A 21,849-nucleotide genomic window follows, 5' to 3' on the forward strand; every position below is an offset into this window, starting at 1 on the left:
AACTGAGCCATGCACTGAGAAGAATTAATGGGCAAACAAAAATTTTGCAGGAAAGTAACAACTGACTCCCACTAAAAAGTTAGTGCAGTTGTAGTCTAAGTCCAAACATCCGTCAAATTGATCAATGTTTTCCTGAAAAATGATAGCTAACATTCACTAATACTAATACAGATACACTGACACCTGAGAAAAAAAGAGTTAAATAACGGACTACCCCCTATCAATATTGTAATTAAACCCTGATTTAGACTAGGGATCACTATAGTCTAAACACAGCATTCTGATTAATATTGCATTTGTGGAATATGAATGAAGCAGCAAAATCACCCTGTTTTTATCCATCTCAAGGGGCAGCCATTTTGCCACTTGCTGTCGACTGAAATGACGTCACAGTGCTTAAAGCCTCATTTTACGAATGTCACACGACCAAACCCAGAAAACAGGTAAGCCGTGATTGCTTGTTACCTGAGCCCTTACCAACTCTAATGTCATTATCAGATGACGGCAAGTGGCAAAATGGCCGCCCCCTGAGATGGCTACAAACGGGTGGATTTTGCTGCTTAATTCATATTCCACAAACACAATAGTAATCAGAATGCCAAAATTTTTTACATGACTTCCTCTTTAAATAATGTGAGCATTATTTCCTCTCGCCTGCCTGCACACCCCCCCCCCCAAAAAAAACCACATTTAATTTGGCCAACCGCACATTTCTAAATACATTATCAAGTGGTCTGTCATATTTGTTGCATTAATTTAGTTTAAACATTTTGGGGTTAAAATTGGTTACTTGCACTGTGTTTTTATTCATTTATTTTCCATCAATCTCATTAAATAATTGCTTTATTCTATTACTGTAATAAAAAAAAAACATTTTGCTTATGTATTTGATTTAATATTTTCTCAAATCTGTTAATGATTTCTAATTACATTATTTATAAATATTCAAGTTAATATGAGTGAAGTATTTTTCTTTTAAAAATAAAAACAAATTACAAACATATACATATGCATATTTTTACAATTTCTTAAAATATTTATGAATGATCTGGCCCATTTGGCCGTAACAAAAATGCGGCCCTTGATCTGTTTGCCCAACTCGGTGCAGGAAAACTGGCCGACTGGTAACTGTGCTAGCTGAAGTGCATTTTGTCTACAATTAAAAAGAAATTCATCATAATCAAACGGTACATTTTGATTGATAGAGATGTGTGTATTTTTTTGTATTGATTTTTGTGTGTAAAGAATGTACAGTAAATATGTACATTATTCCACGTGCAGTTTGGGAATCCCTAAGTCAACTTGTGATTGATCCTTGCATGCACTTAACTTTGACCTTACAGTAAACGGGGGGGTGAAATGAGTGTACTATTCCTTAGTTTAGTTTGAGCATTTTCCTTTCCCTTGTAAATTGCATAACTTTGTCTTTCTTTAGCCTTTGTTGCTGCTGTGGTCTGCGCAGCATGCAAATCTGGCAGCTCTGCACAAAAAGTGGATGACCACCAATGCACCTCCTTTCTCCGCCCGTTATCAGCAGTAGCGAGCCGCGGGAGGGAGGGACCAGCCCGTCCACCCGCCCGTTGCACTACATGTTCTTCCTCCTCTCCCCGCAAAGGGTCAAAGTTTGCCAGCAACAATAGGCGGAAAAATAACGTCCAAAATTTTCTCGGTTATCAAGTGGACTTTTTTTTCCCCCATCAAGGCAATGGCTGTGCCGTTGAGCTGCATCGTTTTTGCTCTACTTTGCTGCTTTACGGTGAGTGTGGAGCGGTTCGAAGTAGTCCCAGTGGCGAGTAACGGACCTTCCTCAGGTGGGGCTTCTTTCTGGGTTTTCGTGTCAGGACAAGCTGGCACGTCACTGCCTCAAGACCGAGTGGAATTCAGCCTGTTTGGGCTGATAGTAAACGCAGAGCTTTCGTGGCGATTTTTACGGATAGTAGCGGAGTGTATCCTGTGCAATGTAAAGTGGAAAAGTGGAGCCAAAATGACTGATTTAAAATGACACAATTTAACGATAAGGAATAATACTAATAATATTTTCAAACACCACAATTGCACTACGTCACACTGACAGCTGTTTGTAGTATTTTGGCTTAGGTTGATAAATGATTTACTAAAATGAAATGCCGTGATTTTAAGTATATTACATTAATCAAGTTAATTTAATACTTAAAATTATGGATTGTATATTTTTCAATATGAAAAATGATGTACTGATGTACTGTACTGTAAAAGGCTATCAGAAATGTATTGATATGTTGTATTTGTTTGTATTTATTACATTTATAAAAGTGAAATGAATTGCGTATAAAACCTTTTTTTTAAGTAACTAACAACTGAATATGTATACAAATGTGAATCTATTTTATTTTTTTGGTTTAGATATTTAAGATTGAGTTTGTTGACAAAAATAAATCTTAACACATTATTTCTTCATGTATTCAACTTTAATGGTCATAACATGTAGGGACGTATATAGTATAAATTGTTGCTCATTTAATGGTTTTATTGTGTAAGATTGAGAATAATTGATTACTGTATATTGACATCAATATCTGTCAATACCTATCATAACAGTCTATTAACACTCTACACCAATATGCATTTAAAATGTATTTCCTCATAAAAATATCCATGCATTTTATTAAATTATGTTTGTGTTTGAATAATGGTTTATTATTCAAGTTTGAGAACAATGGAATATGTATCATGATGGTAAAAATATTTAAGTATTCAAATTGATTAATTGAATAAATTGTATAATATATATATATATATATATATATATATATATATATATATATATATATATATATATATATATATATATATATATATATATATATATATATATATATTTACATTGAGATTAACAGATTCCAAAAACATCAAATACATTTGCATACAATTGACACGAAAGTCAAACACTTTAGAAACATGCATTGACTCTAATTAGATTATGCAAATAGTCATAATGGGACTAGTTGCCAGCGTATGATTATGAATTGAAAATGTGATCTTTTGTAGGCATTCTACCTGTATTGTGTTTTTAGAAATACCACACTTGCGACACACTTCTCATGACGTATATGTTTATTCCCACCCACTCTTTTATCCCTCCCTTGTGCATACCTGCAGGTTGTTGCTGTGCGGGCAGAAGGAAATGGGCTGCACAGGCAGAAAAGAGATTGGATCCGTCATCCCAGGCAGTTGAAGGAGAACCATGACTACTCCGGCATAAACATTGGCAGAGTGTGTGCTTTCCCCCCCCCATATGTGTCTTTAACAACATTGAGAACAGGCAAAAACACAACGTGTTAGTGATATCATGAAGTTGAACCAGGCTGGGCACATGCTGCATTTTTGGAGTAGGGCAACTAAGTTCAACTGACTCTGGCACACTTCCATTTTCATCATGGGCCCTTTAGGCACCATGATGACCACGCCTCTCAAACACTAGTCTGTTACCAATTCGTACGCATTCTCATTGCGTATATATAACAGTAGTTGACATTTAAACAGAATCCTCTTAATGCCACCATAAATTGGAGAATATTTACTGTCGCCAAGCTGATATCCCTAGGATTTGTTTAATTAAGAAAGGAAGCTAAATGATTAATCGATTATCAGAAATAATTGATTACTTTGATAACCGATTAATTGTCCATTAATCATTGCGTTTATATTTTAGATATAAACCTTTTTTGTTAGACCATCTTAGAAACAGTACATATGTTTTAGTAGGTGTAGTGTTGGTGCCAGTGTTACTGAAAAGAGTTGCAAAAAAAGACACAAGACTTGTATCTGGGGTTTGGTGCTCAGTGGTCGTTTAATCATCATAATCATGGAATAAACTGAAAACCACCATCACCACTTAGATATACATTCATGTCACTTTTGCTCACATGATGGAAAGTATAATTACCATGGTAACCCTCCATTATGGTGAAAAGTTGGACCAACCTGGACACATTTTGACTTGTGTTAGCACTAGATGCTAATGTTACTTTTCAGTCGTACACCAAAAAAGGAGCCATCATATGTAAGAGCTGGCTCACATTTGTTCATAACATTACGAATAGTGAGCTTACTCTAAGTTCTACTGTGTTGTGTTACAGATTCGCTCTGATAAAGAGAACTTCACAACGATACTGTATTCGCTCAGGGGGCCTGGTGCTAACGAGCCTCCCATTCGTGTATTCGGGGTGGACCAAAGGACTGGCTTTTTGAAAGCCTATAAAGTCTTGGATCGGGAGGAGATCGCCTTTTATGATGTAAGATCACTTACGCCGACGTGAACTTTACTACGTGAAATCAGACACACTGTAAAGCCCAAGGTTTCTTTGTTGTTTCTTTTAGTTAAAAGGAGTGGCAAAATATGAAGACGGGACCCCTGCTGAAAAGGACGTTGACATCAGAATTACTGTCGTGGATGAAAATGACAACCCACCCATAATTAAAACAGGCCAAGTGGGATCTGTCAAGGAAGCATGCGCTGCAGGTATCCGACGACGTCTGCTTGTTTAAATTACCGCAAATTGTTATGATTTATTTTAAACCATTTATCGGTCGATTCACAGGCACAATTGCCATGAGTGTGATCGTCACTGACGCAGATCAAGAGGGAACCCCCAATTCCCAGATCTTTTACAGCATCGAGGAGACGAGCAGCTCCGCCGGCATGTTTGTCATCAACTCTCAGAGCGGAGATGTCTCGGTTCTGCGAAACACACTGGACAGGGAGGTGAGGAGCTTCACTGGATACTCGCCAATGGCTTTTGGCTGAGTTTGTTTCTTGTGTAACCAACATAACGAATTACCTCAGCTCATCGAAGCTCCTGTTCTCACACGGACACGAAAGCCTTAGTGGCTGAACCCATTTTGTTGCTGAGAGGTGTGAATGTCTGAGAAGTGTGGTGCTTGACCTGCTCAAAGTATAAATTGCTTCGACATAACTTCTGTTTAGAATGGGCATTATACTCTATACATAAAATTTACTTTTTTTGGCGGACGACACTGTGTCTATAAGAGCGATGGACATTATTTCATTAAAAGGGAAGTCAACCCAAACGTATATATTTCAAGAATATGTTATTCACACCCACCCTCTATGCAAGTCCACTAGTTGAAACAAGGCATTCTGATAAATATTGAATTTGTGGAATAAGGGTTAATCCACCCATTTTTAGCCATCTCTGGGGGCGGCCATTTTGTCGCTTCTGTCGACTGAAAATGACATCACAACTGCTCAGGGCTCAGCTAACGACCAATCACGGCTGACCTGTTTTCTGAAGCTGAGCCGTGATTGTTTTTTACCCGAGCCTTGAGCAGGTGTGATGTCATTTTCAGTCGACAGAAGTGACAAAATGGCCGCCCCCAGAGATGGCTAAAAATGGGTGGATTAACTCTTATTCCACAAATTCAATATTAATCAGAATGCCATGTTTCAACTAGTGGCCCTACCGGGAACATATTCTTGAAAAAATGTGTTTGGGTTGATTTCAACTTTAAATTTAAGAGCCATAGTCATGGGATTGTAGGCCTTCGCCAAGGCCAAACACTGGAGCAGCAGTAGGGAGCATTTTCACTTATGGATAGGAATTTCCACACATTTTTTAATGGGCTCCCACACAAATAAACTCATTCCTATCAGTATTTATCAGAGTAAATAAACCTTCAGTCCAGCCACCATGACTGTGTTTCTGCCGAATAGTATCCGTCTCTCTAAAAGTCACAGTGCCGCAAATAGTGGCTGGTTGGAGCTAACCAAACCCAAGTGACAGGTCCAATTTATATGCACTCTATGCCATTTATGGACTGAGTGATTCTGGTAAATGCGCCAAGTGCTGACTGAAGTAAAGGGTGAATGACTTGTCCTAATTTAATTGGGACGACTGGGTAAACATCACATCAACATGATAATGATGTGTTTTCAATGTTTGGGAAATGTGTTTGGGTCGATGGACCCCAAGGCTGTTTTACTGTAGCTGAGACATATTCAGGGATTTTTAGGTAGAAATATGTTTGTTGACTAGGGTTAAATTGACCCCGAGGATTAAAAAAAAAAAAAAGGTTAGAATTTCGAAGGTTACAGGAGTGCTTTTCATGTACGTGCTGTATCCCTTCAGACAAAAGATACATACAAGGTGGTCATCAGAGCTTCGGATTTGAACGGACAAGTTGGAGGAAACATAGGAAAGGGTGAAATTGAGATCAAAATCTTGGACATAAATGACAACGTCCCCACTCTGGAAAAAGAAACGGTACGTCAAGACAACATCACTCTCGTTATGAAACAATCTCTTCAATTCGGCGCACTTCATGTCCTGTTGTGTGCAGTATGAGGGCAGTGTGGAGGAGAACACCATCAACATGGAGGTGCTGAGGATCCAGGCCATCGACTTGGACCTGAAATACACGGACAACTGGCTGGCCGTCTTTCAAATCATCTCAGGGAACGAAGGAGGCTATTTTAGCATCACGACCGATGCTAAAACTAACCAGGGGATAATAATGATTCAAAAGGTAAGTCATTTGAAAAATGTCGATTAAAAACAAATCACACTGGGTGGGTTCAATTCCCTCTTGGTGACAGTGGGAATGTTTGTTTTGTCTATGTGTGCTTTGTGTTTGATTAGCCAACAGTCCAGCATGTAGCCATTTTTTTCACCCAATTAGCCAGAGTAGGCTTCAACTCATCCGCGACCTTAACAGGATGAGCGGTTCAGAAAATGAAGGGATGAAAACTGTCAAATCCAACCCTGTACTTGTGCTTCGCCTTCGTAGGAGCTGGACTACGAGGAGATAAAGTTCCTCAACTTGGCGGTGGTTGTTTCCAACAAGGCCAATTATGATTTCGGAAGCATGACCTCCACTTCCATAACCTCAAAGTCATACTCGGTGAAGATCAACGTGATCAATCAGAAGGAGGGTCCCCGGTTCCAGCCGTCCGTCAAAGTGGTGACTCTTTCCGAGGACCAAACGTCCATCTCCATCAACACAGTCATCACAACCTACACCGCCATTGACAGCGACACGCACCAGATTGCCACCAATGTGAGGTCTGACATCTTTTTTGTCCAAACACACATCACATGTCGTAGCGTATGACCGACACTCATGACAAAACGCATTCTCGTTCTTCTAGGTACGTTAAGTTACGCGACGATGACAACTGGTTGATCGTTGATGAGAGAACCGCAGAAATTAGGCTGAATAAACTGCCGGATCGAGAGTCCAGATTTTTGATCAACGGAACGTACTACGCCCAAATCATATGCATTAGCAAGGGTGAGTTCTGTTCAAATATGTTGTTGTTTTTTTTCTTCATGTTTTGTGTGGCAGCGCGTTGAGCTTGTGTTTAGCACAAATTCCTCACAGTTCGGGCCTTCCAACTTGGAGTTCCCCGTGCTTGCCTTGTTTTTCTTCAATGAAGTCTCGAAATTGTCCCTAGGTGCGCACGTGAGTGTGAATGGTTTTTTTTGGGCCCAGTGTTCCAGCTCACCCTCAACCTTCTAGCTGTAGAAATTGGATGGATCGACGTTTGGTGATTTGCGTTTGAGCGTTTGCTTCGTTGTGTTTTAGAAGTGTCCTCAAAGACTGCCACGGGGACCATCGCCATTCAGGTGGAGGACTTCAACGATCACTGTCCCAGAGTGACCACCACAAGTCACACCATGTGCAATGGTGAAAATGTCATCTACGTCACGGCCATAGATAAAGACGAGTTCCCCAACTCGGAGCCGTTTGAGTTCACGGTCATTTCAACTAGCAGCCACGGGAAGTGGTCGGTGGAGCATCTCAATGGTAAGACCGAGCACACATTTTTTGGCTACCTTTTTAGGATTGACACTTTTTGTTTGGCCCTACAAGGTTTTAATTTGTAGTGCTTACTGCTCAGCCATTGATACAGCACATTTGTCAAGACACATGCTAACGTTAGCTTACACTGTGATACTCCGTCATTTGTGGGGTCCAATTTTACCTTTATTGTTCCTTTTTGTCTTCGCTCAATCACTTGTAAAACAAAATATGTGATAATACAGTTTAACCCATTTAAACCATTTAAAATGCGTTCACTGTCTTTGACTTCAGGGACGACGGCGATCCTGCGAGATCAAGAGCACTTGTGGCCGGGCATGTATAAAGTGGCTGTTGAGATCAAGGACCAGCAAGGAGAGTCGTGCGGCGACATTCAGATGCTCGACGTGGTTGTTTGCACCTGCGAGGCAAACACTAAAACGTGTGTGGCCCACATCGAAAGGCGTTCAGATTTTGGTGTTGCGGGAATTCTACTCTTGCTGTTGGGACTTCTGCTGCTGCTCTGTGAGTGGGTTAACCCTTTTTTTGTTTACCTTGGATGTGGACTCTGATCCTACTTCCATTGAAATAATGAAATGAAGTAAAACCTTTATAACCTGTATGGGCAATAAATAAAATTTTATTACTGGCCATACAAGTCAAAGCTATCCAGTAAAATATTAATCTGGGGTAATAAATGCCTCTTGTCTCATTTTTTACCATAATGTTTTACGCCAGTATAAAATGAAAATCAACCACTAATGCAATGTTCTATATTCAAACCATGATGCTGCTTTATATTTTTCACCAAGATTTTGCTATGTACTTCCAACATGTAGAAATGCATCACCTGACCTGTTGTTGTGTTGTCTTAGTGGTGCCTCTTCTGCTGCTGTTCTGTCTGTGTGGAGGAACCGGAGGAGATTTCAAGGCCATTCCGTTTGATACCAAACAGCAGCTGATCTCCTACCACACAGAATGCCAAGGAGAAGATAGGGTACTTGATTTTTTTTCCGGTTAGTCAATAACAAAAAAAAAGCTTCTTCTCTGATGGGTTTTGGGCTTTGATCTCGTAGGAAGTTCCCCTCCTCCTCACACCAGATGCTGGACAGGTGATAATTTCCAAGGACATCAACACATTTGGAGGAAAGGGCTACCTCGGGGGACTGGCTGAAGGGTGTGGAGTAGTCATCTCTGGCAATGAAAACTCCATCTTAACAACAGACAATGTGCACCTATACAACGAGTACAACCAATTTTCTGGCCAAGGAAGAATAAACGGCATTGATGGCGGGATGATGACGGGACAAGGTCACTTCTCCCAATACAGAGGCGGAGCCTTTGATGACCTGGCAGTATCTGATCACTTCCTGGAGGAATACTATTCCAGTGTGAGTACCAGACAACCCTGGAAAGACAACCCAGGAACTGCTGAACGTTTTACAAAATGTAATATTCCAGACACTTATAGTAGTGGCACACACGGCTGTGAATATCCTCTTGAAATGACTTTGTTTCCTTGCCCTTTTTATTCTTTATTCTCTGACCGTTGAAGCGAGTTTCACTTTGCGACATAGGCAGATCTATCATAAGTAGACTCACAAAAAAGAAGCCATGCCTCAGCTGTATATGGCCCCCAAACTTTAATTTGCAATAGAGTTTAACTCGACTCAATAAATGATTGTTCTTTTTCCTTGCAGAAGTCCAACCATGCTGCCCAGCAGTCGCAGGAAAAGGATGCCATACTAGTCTATGACTACGAGGGCGGGGAGTCTCTGTCAGGTTCTGTGGGCTGCTGCAGCCTCCACGAGAACGACAACGACCTCTCATTCCTCGATGATCTGGACCCTAAATTCAAAACCTTGGCTGAGATTTGCAAGCGGTCAGCTCAAGTGGATGCGGGCATATGTATCAATCCACCAGTCAGACCAGTGTCTCCTGTCAGGCCATCCACTCAGAAGCAAGTCCAGACTCACACTGAAACTGTTAGAGACAGAGATCTCGTCCATATCGACACTCTCAACACCTCCAAGGTAACGTCCGCAATTGTCCAAGAGGGATCATCCACACTCTCCAAGGTGCACGTCCAAGACAACGTCGTAATTCCCAGTCAAACGCTGCTCGTGCAACAACCCGCCTTGTACTATACCGCCGCACCCATGTATGTCGTAGAGCCCCAGTCCCAAATGGTGCTTGTTGCAGGAGGCGCCCAACAGGGAGTGGGTCAGGTGGGGCTGACACAAGTTCAAGTCGGTCAACAGGGAGTAGGTCAAGTTGGGCTGACACAAGGCCTGGTTCAAGTCGGTCAACAGGGAGTGGGTCAAGTTGGGCTGACACAAGGCCTGGTTCAAGTCGGCGGCCTCCAGGGATCTCAAGGCATGGTGCTTGTGGATGGCCAAGTAGGGCAATTGGCTCAAGGAACCTTACCAAGACAAGTACTGGTGGTGGAAAACGGGTCTACGGGTGGCGGGCACGGTGCACAGGTTTCCCTTGTCCAGACCGGTCAAGGATCTGGCGCGCAAGCAACCTTATCTAGACAAGTTCTGATGGTGGAGAAGGGGTCTTCAGTTGGAGGTGCACAGGTAGCCTTAGTCCAGGCAGGTCGGGGATCGAGTGAGCAAGGATCGGACGTTAGGGGTCAAAGCGTGCAGGCTAAGAGTTTCTCACTGGCTTCTCGAGATTCCACAGGGTCAAAGGAGGACTTTGTCCTGAAAGCCACACCCAAGTCACAAGTCGGGCAGAGAGTGGTGGTGCAGCAGCGCAAGAAGGTCTCGGTTACAGAGAGGAATATAGAATCTTCATCTAGAGCTTAAAATGTATGTTTGCTATCGGAATGTCCACTGGAAACACTGTATTCACTGTATTCATTACTGTACACTCAGCTGGACATGCCAGTCCATGTCCACCATTCTTGACGATTAGAATGTGCCTTTGGAAAAAACATGAACATGTACTTGGGGTGATATCTTTTATGCAGTCCCAGTGTACTTATTGTTGATAGTGGGTCTTGAACCAAGTTCTTACAGACCGTCGCCATTGAATCAGTTTAGGAAGATTTGGTCGAGTGTTTTACATATTTTGTTCACTTGGGAGAAACATAAACAAAGCCATCACATGGTCAAGATAACATGATAAGAGTAATATCACAAATTAGCAATTAAACCCAATAGATATAATAAACATAGAAGAAACCTTACATCTACTCACTAAGGGAACATTTATAGAAACACTTTTTTTGTGCTTACAGTTTAAAAAAGAAATGAGCTTTCTCTCATTTTACAGCAAAGCTAGCTAGCTAACTAGCTAAAAATTATGGAAAGTTTTTTGCACCCCCAGCTAAAACAAACAAATGAGCTTTTACTCATTTTGCTAGCTAACTAGCTAGCTAATGCCTCCCTCAAATCGACACTTCCATTTTCCTATCAGGGGAAAAAAATGTTAATAAGTATCATCTAGTGCAAATACACACTTTGTCATAGACGGACTTCAAGCAGCACTGCCACAGATGAATTCAAATGTGGTGTCGAAAGAGTTCCATGCACAGTATTATAATCTTACATTATGTGAATATGCTGTCTTTAATGGCGAGTAGTGCCACTGTGGTTGCGCCGCACTGTGTGCATCCGTGTTTATGTTGCTTATTTAGATTTAAACTCTAGTTTCACTTAACATACATTGTGATATACCATTGTTAAATATTCCAAAGATGCTTGTACAAATACATCTACGGCACGGAGTGAATATACGGTGTTGGTGTATTAATACTTTATCGTAACAGAAAACAATACAAATAATTTGTCCCACCCTTTGCCAATACACTTGGTAAAGCCATAAAACAGAGCAGTAAGAAGAAAAGATAAGGCTTTGTTTTTTTTAAAGGCTTTGAAGCACAATCACCCTTGTGCTGCAGTTCCATTTTCGGCTTGAAATAAAAACCTCTTTTGAACGTTTCTGTTTTTAGTGCCTTCATCCATTCACAGTGCACAATGCGTTTGGTTTGGTTTTGAAACGTGACCAGTTAGAAATAGTTTAACTGTGGGAATGTCTAATGTTGACCTTGTGACTATTGAGCCTTAGTTATCTTGCAACTAATCAACTTTGGGCTCTTGCTGTAAAATATGTCTTCTGAAATAACACATTGAAAGCACTTTTGCAAACAAAAACAAACTTTTTTTTTTCTTTTGCACTCCTTTCTAGTTTTACTAAAGTGCTCTTTAAATTTGTATTTTTTTGTTGTGTGCGTGTGTGTGATGGGGGCGGTTAATTGATTTTCCATTAATTGCTAAGTATTTCTCCCTTTGTTTTTGATACGCAAATTTTTCATACAAGTTCTAACATTCTGAATGGAAATAGCCTGTATTGCATTAAAGACTGCAATATCCCTCATAATAAATTTGAATAAACAGTTGGCTGTTGTCTTGTCTTCCACCAACACACACTCCTACTTTCTCATTTACACTGAAGCAACGGTGCGTAGCAGAAGTGACTTATATCCACTTAATCGGCACTCAAAATTCCACTTAAATTCACGCAAGCATTTTCTAAGTGTTACTCAATCATATGCCATGTATAATTAATCATATTGTGTATGGTGGAATAGTATTTATTTTGAAATCGCACTTCCTTTTAACAAAGATTTGCTCATCATTAGACCTAAAACACTCATGTGTGTTCTATGGCCTCTGTGTGTGCGTGTGTGAGGTCATCAGTCATGTCGATGCAGATGTCATGATGAGGCATTCCTGTCTGACAGATAAACCAGATAGGGTGTGGCCACATTTAAAGAAACAGCATCCACAGTCGTAGCCGCTGCCGGTACTGCTGATGCTGATCGCTTCAGAACACTCACTTTCAGTGTGACGCACTTCTGCTCAAAATTAAAATAGAATTATGATTTTTTGGGGGGTTATTTCACATTCATTTGATTGGGCTTTACCACTATTACTAAATAAAAACATTATGATTCAATTTTTTTTTTGTCAGTGTCAGCCACACCCTTCCTGGTAAAGCTTAACATGTAGTTTCAAAGTAAGTAAGGAGCACTTTTAAATTTTCTATTGGATTTTATTTTGTACATTACGCTTTGGCTTTAACACCTGTCTAACAGTCTTTTTTTAATGTTTTATTTTAATTTATAGACTTTGGCTTTAATATCACAGTGACAGTATTTTATTTTATATACTGCACTTTGGATTTAATATGCCTGTGACCGAGTCATTTTATTTGCTCAACTTTTATTCATTATATATTACACAATACACACACACACACACACACAATATTTATAATGTAAATTAAATAAATTAACCAATTATTTAATAGAATGTTTAATATACATGTAAAAGTATTTATTCTGCTAATTTTATTACGTAACAAAATAAGTCAACCACACGTTTAATGGCATAAATTACTCTAAAAAACAGCAAATACATTTCAATTAACCAATTTTACGTCCCAAAAATGGTTACAATCACTTCAAGAAATATAATCACTTGTTTTAATAAATAAATCATAATTCCTGCTCATTTTTAATGTTATTATACATAATTAATTAATTACAGTATTTAGTAAAATCTAAGTAACCAATTTTAGGGGGAAAATAGCTCATTTATACAAAAAATATTATGGACTCTTGATAGTGAAAATGTGAAAAGAACCAAGCGGGCCATATGTGGGCCACGGGCCATACTTTTGCTGACCTCTGATACTGCGATGATATTGGACCTCATTAGACTGTCAAGTTTACGTAATGAAGTGTATTTAGAGGCTGTTTTCGAGAACTAGATATCCTTCTCGTGGACACTCTTATCTACACGTTACAAAAGGACAGTTGCAGAAATGCATGTGTAACCTTTATTTGAAATGCTAAACTTGAGTTTTTACCAGACAAACAGCAGCGGCAGCTTCTACCAGCGTTGATAATGAGTCACATGTACTAGTGAGAGGATCTACGTTGACGTCTCTTCTTGTTCTGCAGCCTTGTGGATATTCTCATTCATACCAGCTCATTTCTTTCTCAAGGCATTGAATCGAAGGGCGCTGGACTGCTCTGTTTGTCTTAGGTGTTTCGCCTCTCATCTGAGAAGGCGTCATCGGTTCATGCAGCAACTTGGTTCAAACAGACCAGACTGAGTTGGTGTGGAAGACCCAAGTTTTTATGCTCCAAGTTGGAGGCACACCAATAGTTGGGTTTTCCACATTTGCATGAACTGATTCTCAAATGAGAGGCGAAACGTCCAAGACAAACAGAGCCGACCATTGGCGATTGATTCAATGCCCAGGGGGAGGGAAAAAATCTATCCTGCAGTGGTCGGTTTACAGTTCCCAGGGCAACACCTCCTTACTAGCGGCCGTCGTCGTCATCCTCCATTTCGTCTTCCTCATACTCCCCCATCTCATCGGCCGTGGCGTCCTGGTACTGCTGGTACTCGGACACCAAGTCGTTCATGTTGCTCTCTGCCTCTGTGAACTCCATCTCGTCCATGCCCTCGCCCGTGTACCAGTGCAGGAAGGCCTTCCTGCGGAACATGGCGGTGAACTGCTCCGAGATCCTCCTGAAGAGCTCCTGGATGGCCGTGCTGTTGCCGATGAAGGTGGCCGACATCTTGAGCCCGCGCGGCGGGATGTCGCACACGGCCGTCTTCACGTTGCTGGGGATCCACTCCACGAAGTAGCTGCTGTTCTTGTTCTGCACGCTCAGCATCTGCTCATCCACCTCCTTCATGGACATGCGGCCGCGGAAGATGGCCGCCACGGTCAAGTAGCGGCCGTGGCGCGGGTCGCACGCCGCCATCATGTTCTTGGCGTCGAACATCTGCTGCGTCAGCTCGGGGACCGACAGGGCGCGGTACTGCTGGCTCCCCCTGCTGGTGAGGGGGGCGAAACCCGGCATGAAGAAGTGCAGGCGGGGGAAGGGCACCATGTTGACGGCCAGTTTGCGCAGGTCGGCGTTGAGCTGGCCGGGGAAGCGCAGGCACGTGGTGACCCCGCTCATGGTGGCCGACACCAGGTGGTTGAGGTCCCCGTAGGTGGGCGTGGTGAGCTTCAAAGTGCGGAAGCAGATGTCGTAGAGCGCCTCGTTGTCGATGCTGAAGGTCTCGTCCGTGTTCTCCACCAGCTGGTGCACGGACAGCGTCGCGTTGTACGGCTCAACCACCGTGTCGGAGACTTTGGGCGACGGCATGACGCTGAACGTGTTCATGATGCGGTCGGGGTACTCCTCGCGGATCTTGCTGATCAGCAGGGTTCCCATCCCGGAGCCGGTGCCGCCGCCCAGCGAGTGGGTCAGCTGGAAACCCTGCAGGCAGTCGCAGTTCTCCGACTCCTTCCTCACCACGTCCAGAACGGCGTCCACCAGCTCGGCTCCCTCCGTGTAGTGACCCTTGGCCCAGTTGTTTCCTGCTCCGCTATGACCTGCGAGACGCAAGCAAGCCTAAATGAAGAGTTCGCGAACGTCCTTAAAATGACCACGTATGGTAATAATCATGCCAAAAGATGTACATTGATCATGAGAAGAACATACGCTTTCTGTAGGCGTAAAAAGCAGGATTACACGATTTCACATTTAATGAGCTTAAAATACTTCCTGTTTTCACTATAAATTTACTTAATACACAGTGTCAAACATAATGATGTGCTGCCATCTAGTGACCAGCAGTGGAATTACACACACAATAAATGGGATGCAGAATAAGATTTTTTGGACATTCTCTGTTCGTATCGCTACGTGAGGCTGCACTGGTAACACTGGTTCGTGCGAAATAATGATCACTGCAAAATTGTGCATACTTCGATTTAACGTACGATTTAAAAATCGTGGATGACATTACTTTTTAACCTGTTCAGGGTTACTAAAGCTGATCCCCGCTGAATTAGGACATCCAGTGTGGGAAATGACCCCACGCTACCTCCACAAAAGTTAGCTATGTGTGTCTCACTACACTACCAACCAGTAGGACTACAATATGTGTTTTTTGGGGGGGCCATGATTAGTATGAATACAACGTGCCTGTGCCTTTGTTGCTGGCCACTATATTGGCAGCCCTTCCCTTGTGACCACCAGGAGAGCTGACAGCGTGTCACCTAGCGCCACGCTAACAATGCATCACTCCACTCGCACAATACCGTGAAGGGTTGCGGAATGCGACAGGGGCTCTCGGGATACTCACACAGTCACCGTGTGTATGCGTGTTTGTCAGCGTCTTTGGCTCGGAGGGGTGGGCATCATAATTCCACTCACCAAAGACAAAGTTGTCAGGCCTGAACAGCTGGCCAAACGGGCCGGAGCGAACCGAATCCATGGTCCCGGGCTCCAGGTCCACCAGAATGGCCCGGGGGACAAATTTGCTGCCTGTGGGATGACAATGAGGAGAGAGGAACTGTGTGATGTCATTCCACACTTAAGTGACTGAATGTCTCTCCATCTGTCTCTGACTTATTAAATCGTTTTTTTGTTTTCCTCCCGATACGCCCTTTTCGCTGAGCGCGCCAGCAAAGTGCTGCAACATACTGCATGGCTTCTTCCAGACCACTGAGCCTCTTAAAGTGCTGAGGTCGGCACAGTGGGTTCAAGCAAGGCCCTTCCCAAAAATGTGTCTTCCTTTCAAGCCTTGTCTTTGCTCGAACAATGAGCCCCTGTGCTCTGCAGTAACCAGTAACCGCTTTTTGTTCTCCCAGCAACTTTATGGCTTTTTTCGCAGAAAAATGACTTTATTCTCAGAGTATCACTTTTTTTTAGGGGGGTTGAATCCTTTTCACAACTGCTATTTTTTTTTGGGCACTTCTCCTGTAACGTTTTCTTAAAATAAGAATTTAGTGGTAATATTTCATATTTGTTATATTGTATAACACTGGTCAACAAATATTTACATTTTTTTTAAATTAGAGATGCAAGTAAACTTTTCAAGATTTTTTTTGCACTGATTCAAGTATGCCCTAATTTTTGTCTCTAGCACATCAGATTTTTATAATTTGTCATGTATTTACTACTATTTCTAAAAATAATGATTTTTAGTTTTACATTCTTCCTACAAAATGAAAAATTTGACTTAATTCATGTAAGATTAAACATTTCTAAAATATTTTGTTTCAAAAATGCAATTTCCTCTTTTCTGTTGAAAATGTTTTTTCTTGTACACCACTCTTTCTTAAAGAAATAACCTTTTTCTTCTCATAAATTACTATTTCCATGATTTTTTTTAATTCCATGTATCATTTCTTCTCAGTTGTCACATAAATGATTGATTATTTTATATTTAATATTTTACTTCTTTAGAAAATGTAACTTCATTCAATCATTCCAATTTTTGCTTTAATAGTACTTTTATTTCATTTATTGCCATGTGGTGTTCATTTACCATCTGTCTGGACTGCGGATAAAAATTGCCTTCTAGCTAACTCTGGCATATTTATTAATAAGTACAGTCCATGAAGTAAATGAAATAAATAATCTCATCCTTGTAACTTTTGGGATGAAAAAAAACAAATCTGGTAACATGAGTATTCGTTCAACTAAAAAACTAAAAAGTGTCAAATATTTGATAATCGGGACATCTGTATATTTTCTTCACGGCATATGCTATTTTCATAACACACACTTCTGCGTGCAATGACTGCGGACACACAACAATGGAAATGAACTTCAATGGAAAATCTCTCGATAGATAGATAGATAGATAGATAGATAGATAGATAGATAGATAGATAGATAGATAGATAGATAGATAGATAGATAGATAGATAGATAGATAGATAGATAGATAGATAGATAGATAGATAGATGGATAGATGGATAGATGGATAGATGGATAGCGGTAGCGTGCAAATGAATCTGACAGACGCTGAAGGCTCAGTGAATGGTGACCTGAAGTAACCTCACTGCAGCAACCGCAAGAGGCAGCAAAATGAGATGAGAGTGCAGATATACCTGTGCTCCCTACGGACACATGGGTGGAAGTGGACATGGGGATGGAGACAAAAAAGAAAGGAGAGATATTTTAGCTGCTGTTCCGTCCTCGATTGTGTTCAGTGGTGTCAAAAAATCGCACGGAAGGTCATGAGTTTAGAAATGTGGTTTTGTTGTTTACCTGAAGCCTCGTTGTAGTACACGTTGATCCGCTCCAGTTGCAGATCGCTGTCGCCTTGGTAACTGCCCGATGGGTCGATGCCGTGCTCATCGCTTATCACCTCCCAGAACTAGAAGACAACAGTATCGTGCAAGCTTCGCATTTTCACTTCCAGTACGTGTTCCAATACTTTTGTCCACATTTTCTGTGCATGGTTTCGGACAAACGTTCACACTTGAATGTAATTTGCTGTCTCTAATTATTTGATTTTTGAATTTTATTTATACAGCGCATTTCATGACAGCTGGAGCTGTGACAAAGCATTTAAACAAAAAAGGGGAAAAACAGCATTATTTATACAGGTGTTAACATGCATTATTTTGTTTGAACAAAAGCACACGTGACATGACTGAAAGACAAAAACTTGCATTGTATTGAATGAATTGAATGAATTCATGAATTCACCTAACATACATGTTTTTTTACTTTGATCAGCCTAATCCATATTTTGTAAGGTAACATTGATGTTTTTTTTACTTTAATGATCAAAAATGTATTTTTTTAATAACCTAATACACATTTTTGTCTTTAATCTATTTAACGTAAATGTTTTTGTGTTAACATGCATGGCTAACATGTTTTGATAACCTAATATAAAGGTTTTTGTAGTTAATTACTGCCACCTAGGTGTTTTTGTCTTTAATTAATCACACGCATTTTTAAAAAACCTAACATAGATTTTTTTTGTTAGTTTAATCTATGTCTTTATAACCAAACAGAAATGTTTTCTCTTTATTAGTCAATCATGCATGTTTTTACAACCTAATATATGTGTCAGTAATTACTTCATCATATGTTTTATACCCTAACGTGTTTTTGTTGTTAATTGACGTAACATACATGTTTTTATAACCTAACAAATATTTTTTCTATGACAAGTCTATCACACATGTTTTTATAACATGATATATGTTTGTGTCAGTAATTATTTCATTAGACCTTTTTATAACTTGTGTTTTGGTGTTAATCAAGGTAACATGTTTTTATAACCTAACAGATACTTTTTCTTTGACCTGTCTACCATACATTTTTTATAACCTAATACATGTGTTTTTGTGTCAGAAGTTATTTAATATATATGTTTTTATAACCAATTTCATCATACATGTTTTCATAACCTGTTTTGTCTTGAATCAAGTTTTGGGTTAGCATATTTTTGTCATAACATACATGCTTTTGTCATTAATTGATGTAACATTGTTTTTATAATGTAGCATACATGTTTTTTGTCATTAATGTAACATGCCAACATGTTTTTATTTTTTTGTTTTCAATTTACTTGACATATGTACATGTTTTTATCTTCACTCTTTTCCCCTTGTAGTAACACTAACACGGATGTTTTTGGAATGTGGAGGGGAAGCCAGGAACAACACGCAAACCCCAAACGGGAAGAAGATTCAAACTCGAACCTGAAAACTGTAAGGCAGATGTGCTAACAATTCAACCAAGCTGCTTATACGTTTCATTAAAAACAAAAAAAAAGGTTAAAGTAACATATATGGTTTTGGACAGGAAGAGCAAGACACAAGTCCAGAATTCATAGCATCCAATTCCAAAAGCCACGCCCTTGACGAGGCCTCCATTCGGCAAGTGCGCATCTGCTTGGTGTCAAAATACAACACAATACAATACAATTTAATTTATATAGCGCATTTCATAACAGCTGGAGCTGTAACAAAGCACTTTACAAACAATACAATACATAGAACGAAAACAATAAAAGGCTGTGATACATGTATTCATAAATATAGATATAAATAATATATAAAATATAAATAAATAAAGCCAATAAATGGACATAAAACACTATATACAATTGACACCGGAAAATTTCAGGTCTGATCAAAAGCCAGAGAAAAGAAATGTCTCTTCAACCGGGTTTTGAAAATGGACAGAGAGGGGGCTTGCCTAACAACCAATGGGAGGTCATTCCAGAGGGAAGGACCAGCAACAGAAAAGGCTCGATCCCCTCTGAGGCTCCGCTCGGTCCTCGGCACCTCGAGCAGCGCCTGGTCCGCAGACCTGAGGCTGCGGGAAGGGGCGTAGGAGCTCGGAGAGGTATGCCGGGGCGAGGCCATTTCATGAATGAAATGAAACGATAGTCCACTCATATACATACCCTAATCCCAATTTTTGTTTAACTTGATTATAACTGAAGCAGGGATTTAGTGCTACGCATCCCTGACTGCAGAACCATGCAAACCTTTCTCTATATGAAAGTTACCTTGGCCCCGATCTGATTGCCACATTGTCCTGCCTGGAGGTGCACGATCTCCCTCATGGCGCAGTGAGCTGCGGCGATGGACGATGGCTGACTGGGTGGGTGGTTATGGCGGGTGCGTCCGCTCCTGTGGCGCCTTTGGCCGGCGTGTGCTCGTCAGTGTTGAGGCGCTGCGGTGCGGCTCGGAGTCAGCGCTTCCCTCAGACACGTTAATAACGGTGCCGCCCGGAGGATGACGTCGCAGCATCCACAGCATCCCCGGCAGCCAATGGCAGAGCTCGGCTGTGATGCAGCGGACCCGAGCATCAAATGTGCTGCATCATCATCAGCATCAGCACCGGCCTGCGCTCAGCAGCACAATGACGCCGTTCTATGTCAAGCAGGAGGAACATTAGAGATGTGAGGTTGTATATGTATGATTGTATGGGTCGATAACATGACGCGGATCTGGTACATAACACGCACTCATCACACTGAATCAACGCTTTGGGCCATGCGCTCGGCGTAAAAACGGGCGTAACTTTATTTTCGTGCCAGCGCAAGTGTAGTCTAGCGTCTTTGTGGCAGTGTTGCGCCCATTTGGGCGTTTCGGCTCATGGAGTTGCCACGCCCCGAAGTCATCCAACAATTTAGTAAGTAGTCTGCACTCAGAGTAAAAATGGACGCTGTGTCATTTTTGTGCTGGGGGCATGGTCTAATTCAGCATGTTTGTGAATTTGGTAGACGCGTTACGCCTCGCTGGGTGTTTATGCCTCGCCCCCCAGCGCATCTGCAAATTTGGTCAGAAAAAGTAGACTCAATTTTAATTTTTCATCAGAATGACAGATTCGGTGCTCCACGGATGTGTGCGGTGCACATCACCGGATTTCATTAGTAAATATGAGACCAGCGTGGGACATTAATACATTGAATTAATCATAATCACTATCACCCGCAATTTCAAACACAGCATACTCGTATTTTTTCATTGTAGTTAGTTTTCATATCGTTTTGACGTTTGCTTTTTAAATTCAGTTAGTTTTAATTCGTTTTTAGGGTTAGGGTTGTCTAAAACGAAGGACATTTGCGCTGTAATTAGAGTTTGTTTTAGTTCGTTTTATAAACGTTTTCGTTGTTGTAAAACTGTTTTCATTTTTATTTTGTTCATGAAAATGTATTTTCAATTTTAGTTTTAGTCATTTCGCTACTTTTTATGAACTGTAATAGCCTTGTCTGTGACCACTCGCACAGCGGCGCAGCCCTCCTTCCGCCGGCCCGCACTCCCATTTGACTAACAATAGAGATACTAATGAATGAATATGGTCATATTTTATTAATCACACAAAGGATATTAGTAAATAAATGTATATGATGTATGTGATAAGCATTTTTATAAACCAACAACAACCTTTTTTCATCGCACAGTGGAGAACTTCACAAGGTCTTCAATGAACCTAGGTCGCGATTCGAATCCCGAACCTCAGGCCTGTGAGGCGGGTGTGCAAACCACTAGGCCGCATCACTGCCCTTTTAAGAATATTAGTAGTAAAAAGAGACTGTTATGAAAGTGTGGAGCCGTGTTTAAGAAGTCAAAGTTCTCCTTTTGTCTCGCATCCTGTTTGGCTGAGGATTAAATGGCGGCCTTCAAAGCATGTTCGCTGTGCTCTTTCTTCCCACACGCACTCACACACACGCTCTCACACACCTTTTTACTGTCCCGTC

The 21,849-nt window shown here is 41.1% G+C and overlaps 2 protein-coding genes across 2 annotated transcripts; one reads left to right on the plus strand and one right to left on the minus strand.

Annotated features, from left to right (window-relative positions):
- Positions 1-1,590: 1,590 nt before the first annotated feature.
- LOC147141076 (desmoglein-2-like protein) lies at positions 1,591-12,208 on the plus strand. The gene is made up of 14 exons (XM_086042641.1): positions 1,591-1,756; positions 3,139-3,252; positions 4,119-4,274; positions 4,360-4,501; positions 4,581-4,744; positions 6,129-6,263; positions 6,340-6,525; positions 6,787-7,061; positions 7,148-7,290; positions 7,585-7,806; positions 8,095-8,325; positions 8,676-8,797; positions 8,877-9,191; positions 9,501-12,208. The coding sequence occupies exons 1-14, from the start codon at positions 1,706-1,708 to the stop codon at positions 10,611-10,613; spliced, it is 3,369 nt and encodes a 1,122-aa protein (XP_085898767.1). The 5' UTR covers positions 1,591-1,705; the 3' UTR covers positions 10,614-12,208.
- A 1,431-nt stretch (positions 12,209-13,639) lies between these two features.
- On the minus strand, positions 13,640-20,388 carry LOC147141077 (tubulin beta-2A chain). The gene is made up of 4 exons (XM_086042642.1): positions 20,152-20,388; positions 17,886-17,994; positions 16,040-16,150; positions 13,640-15,213 (listed from the first exon to the last, which is right to left on the minus strand). Exons 1-4 carry the CDS (start codon positions 20,206-20,208, stop codon positions 14,144-14,146), a joined length of 1,347 nt encoding a protein of 448 aa, XP_085898768.1. The 5' UTR covers positions 20,209-20,388; the 3' UTR covers positions 13,640-14,143.
- Positions 20,389-21,849: the final 1,461 nt, after the last annotated feature.

The sequence above is a fragment of the Filicampus tigris genome, chromosome 10 (assembly GCF_054856515.1).
Source record: "Filicampus tigris isolate MCC_2025a chromosome 10, RoL_Ftig_1.0, whole genome shotgun sequence".
Taxonomy (NCBI): domain Eukaryota; kingdom Metazoa; phylum Chordata; class Actinopteri; order Syngnathiformes; family Syngnathidae; genus Filicampus; species Filicampus tigris.

Bases quoted from the DNA above. Each gene is read 5' to 3' on its own strand.
- LOC147141076 (XM_086042641.1), top strand. From the start codon at position 1,706: ATGGCTGTGCCGTTGAGCTGCATCGTTTTTGCTCTACTTTGCTGCTTT. The intron at 3,253-4,118 runs GTGTGTGCTTTC...GTTGTGTTACAG, and splicing joins CCGGCATAAACATTGGCAGA to ATTCGCTCTGATAAAGAGAA. The intron at 8,326-8,675 runs GTGAGTGGGTTA...GTGTTGTCTTAG, and splicing joins GGGACTTCTGCTGCTGCTCT to TGGTGCCTCTTCTGCTGCTG.
- LOC147141077 (XM_086042642.1), bottom strand. From the start codon at position 20,208: ATGAGGGAGATCGTGCACCTCCAGGCAGGACAATGTGGCAATCAGATC. The intron at 16,151-17,885 runs GTAAACAACAAA...GTCATCCCACAG, and splicing joins GTACTACAACGAGGCTTCAG to GCAGCAAATTTGTCCCCCGG. The intron at 15,214-16,039 runs GTGAGTGGAATT...TGCGTCTCGCAG, and splicing joins GCCTGACAACTTTGTCTTTG to GTCATAGCGGAGCAGGAAAC.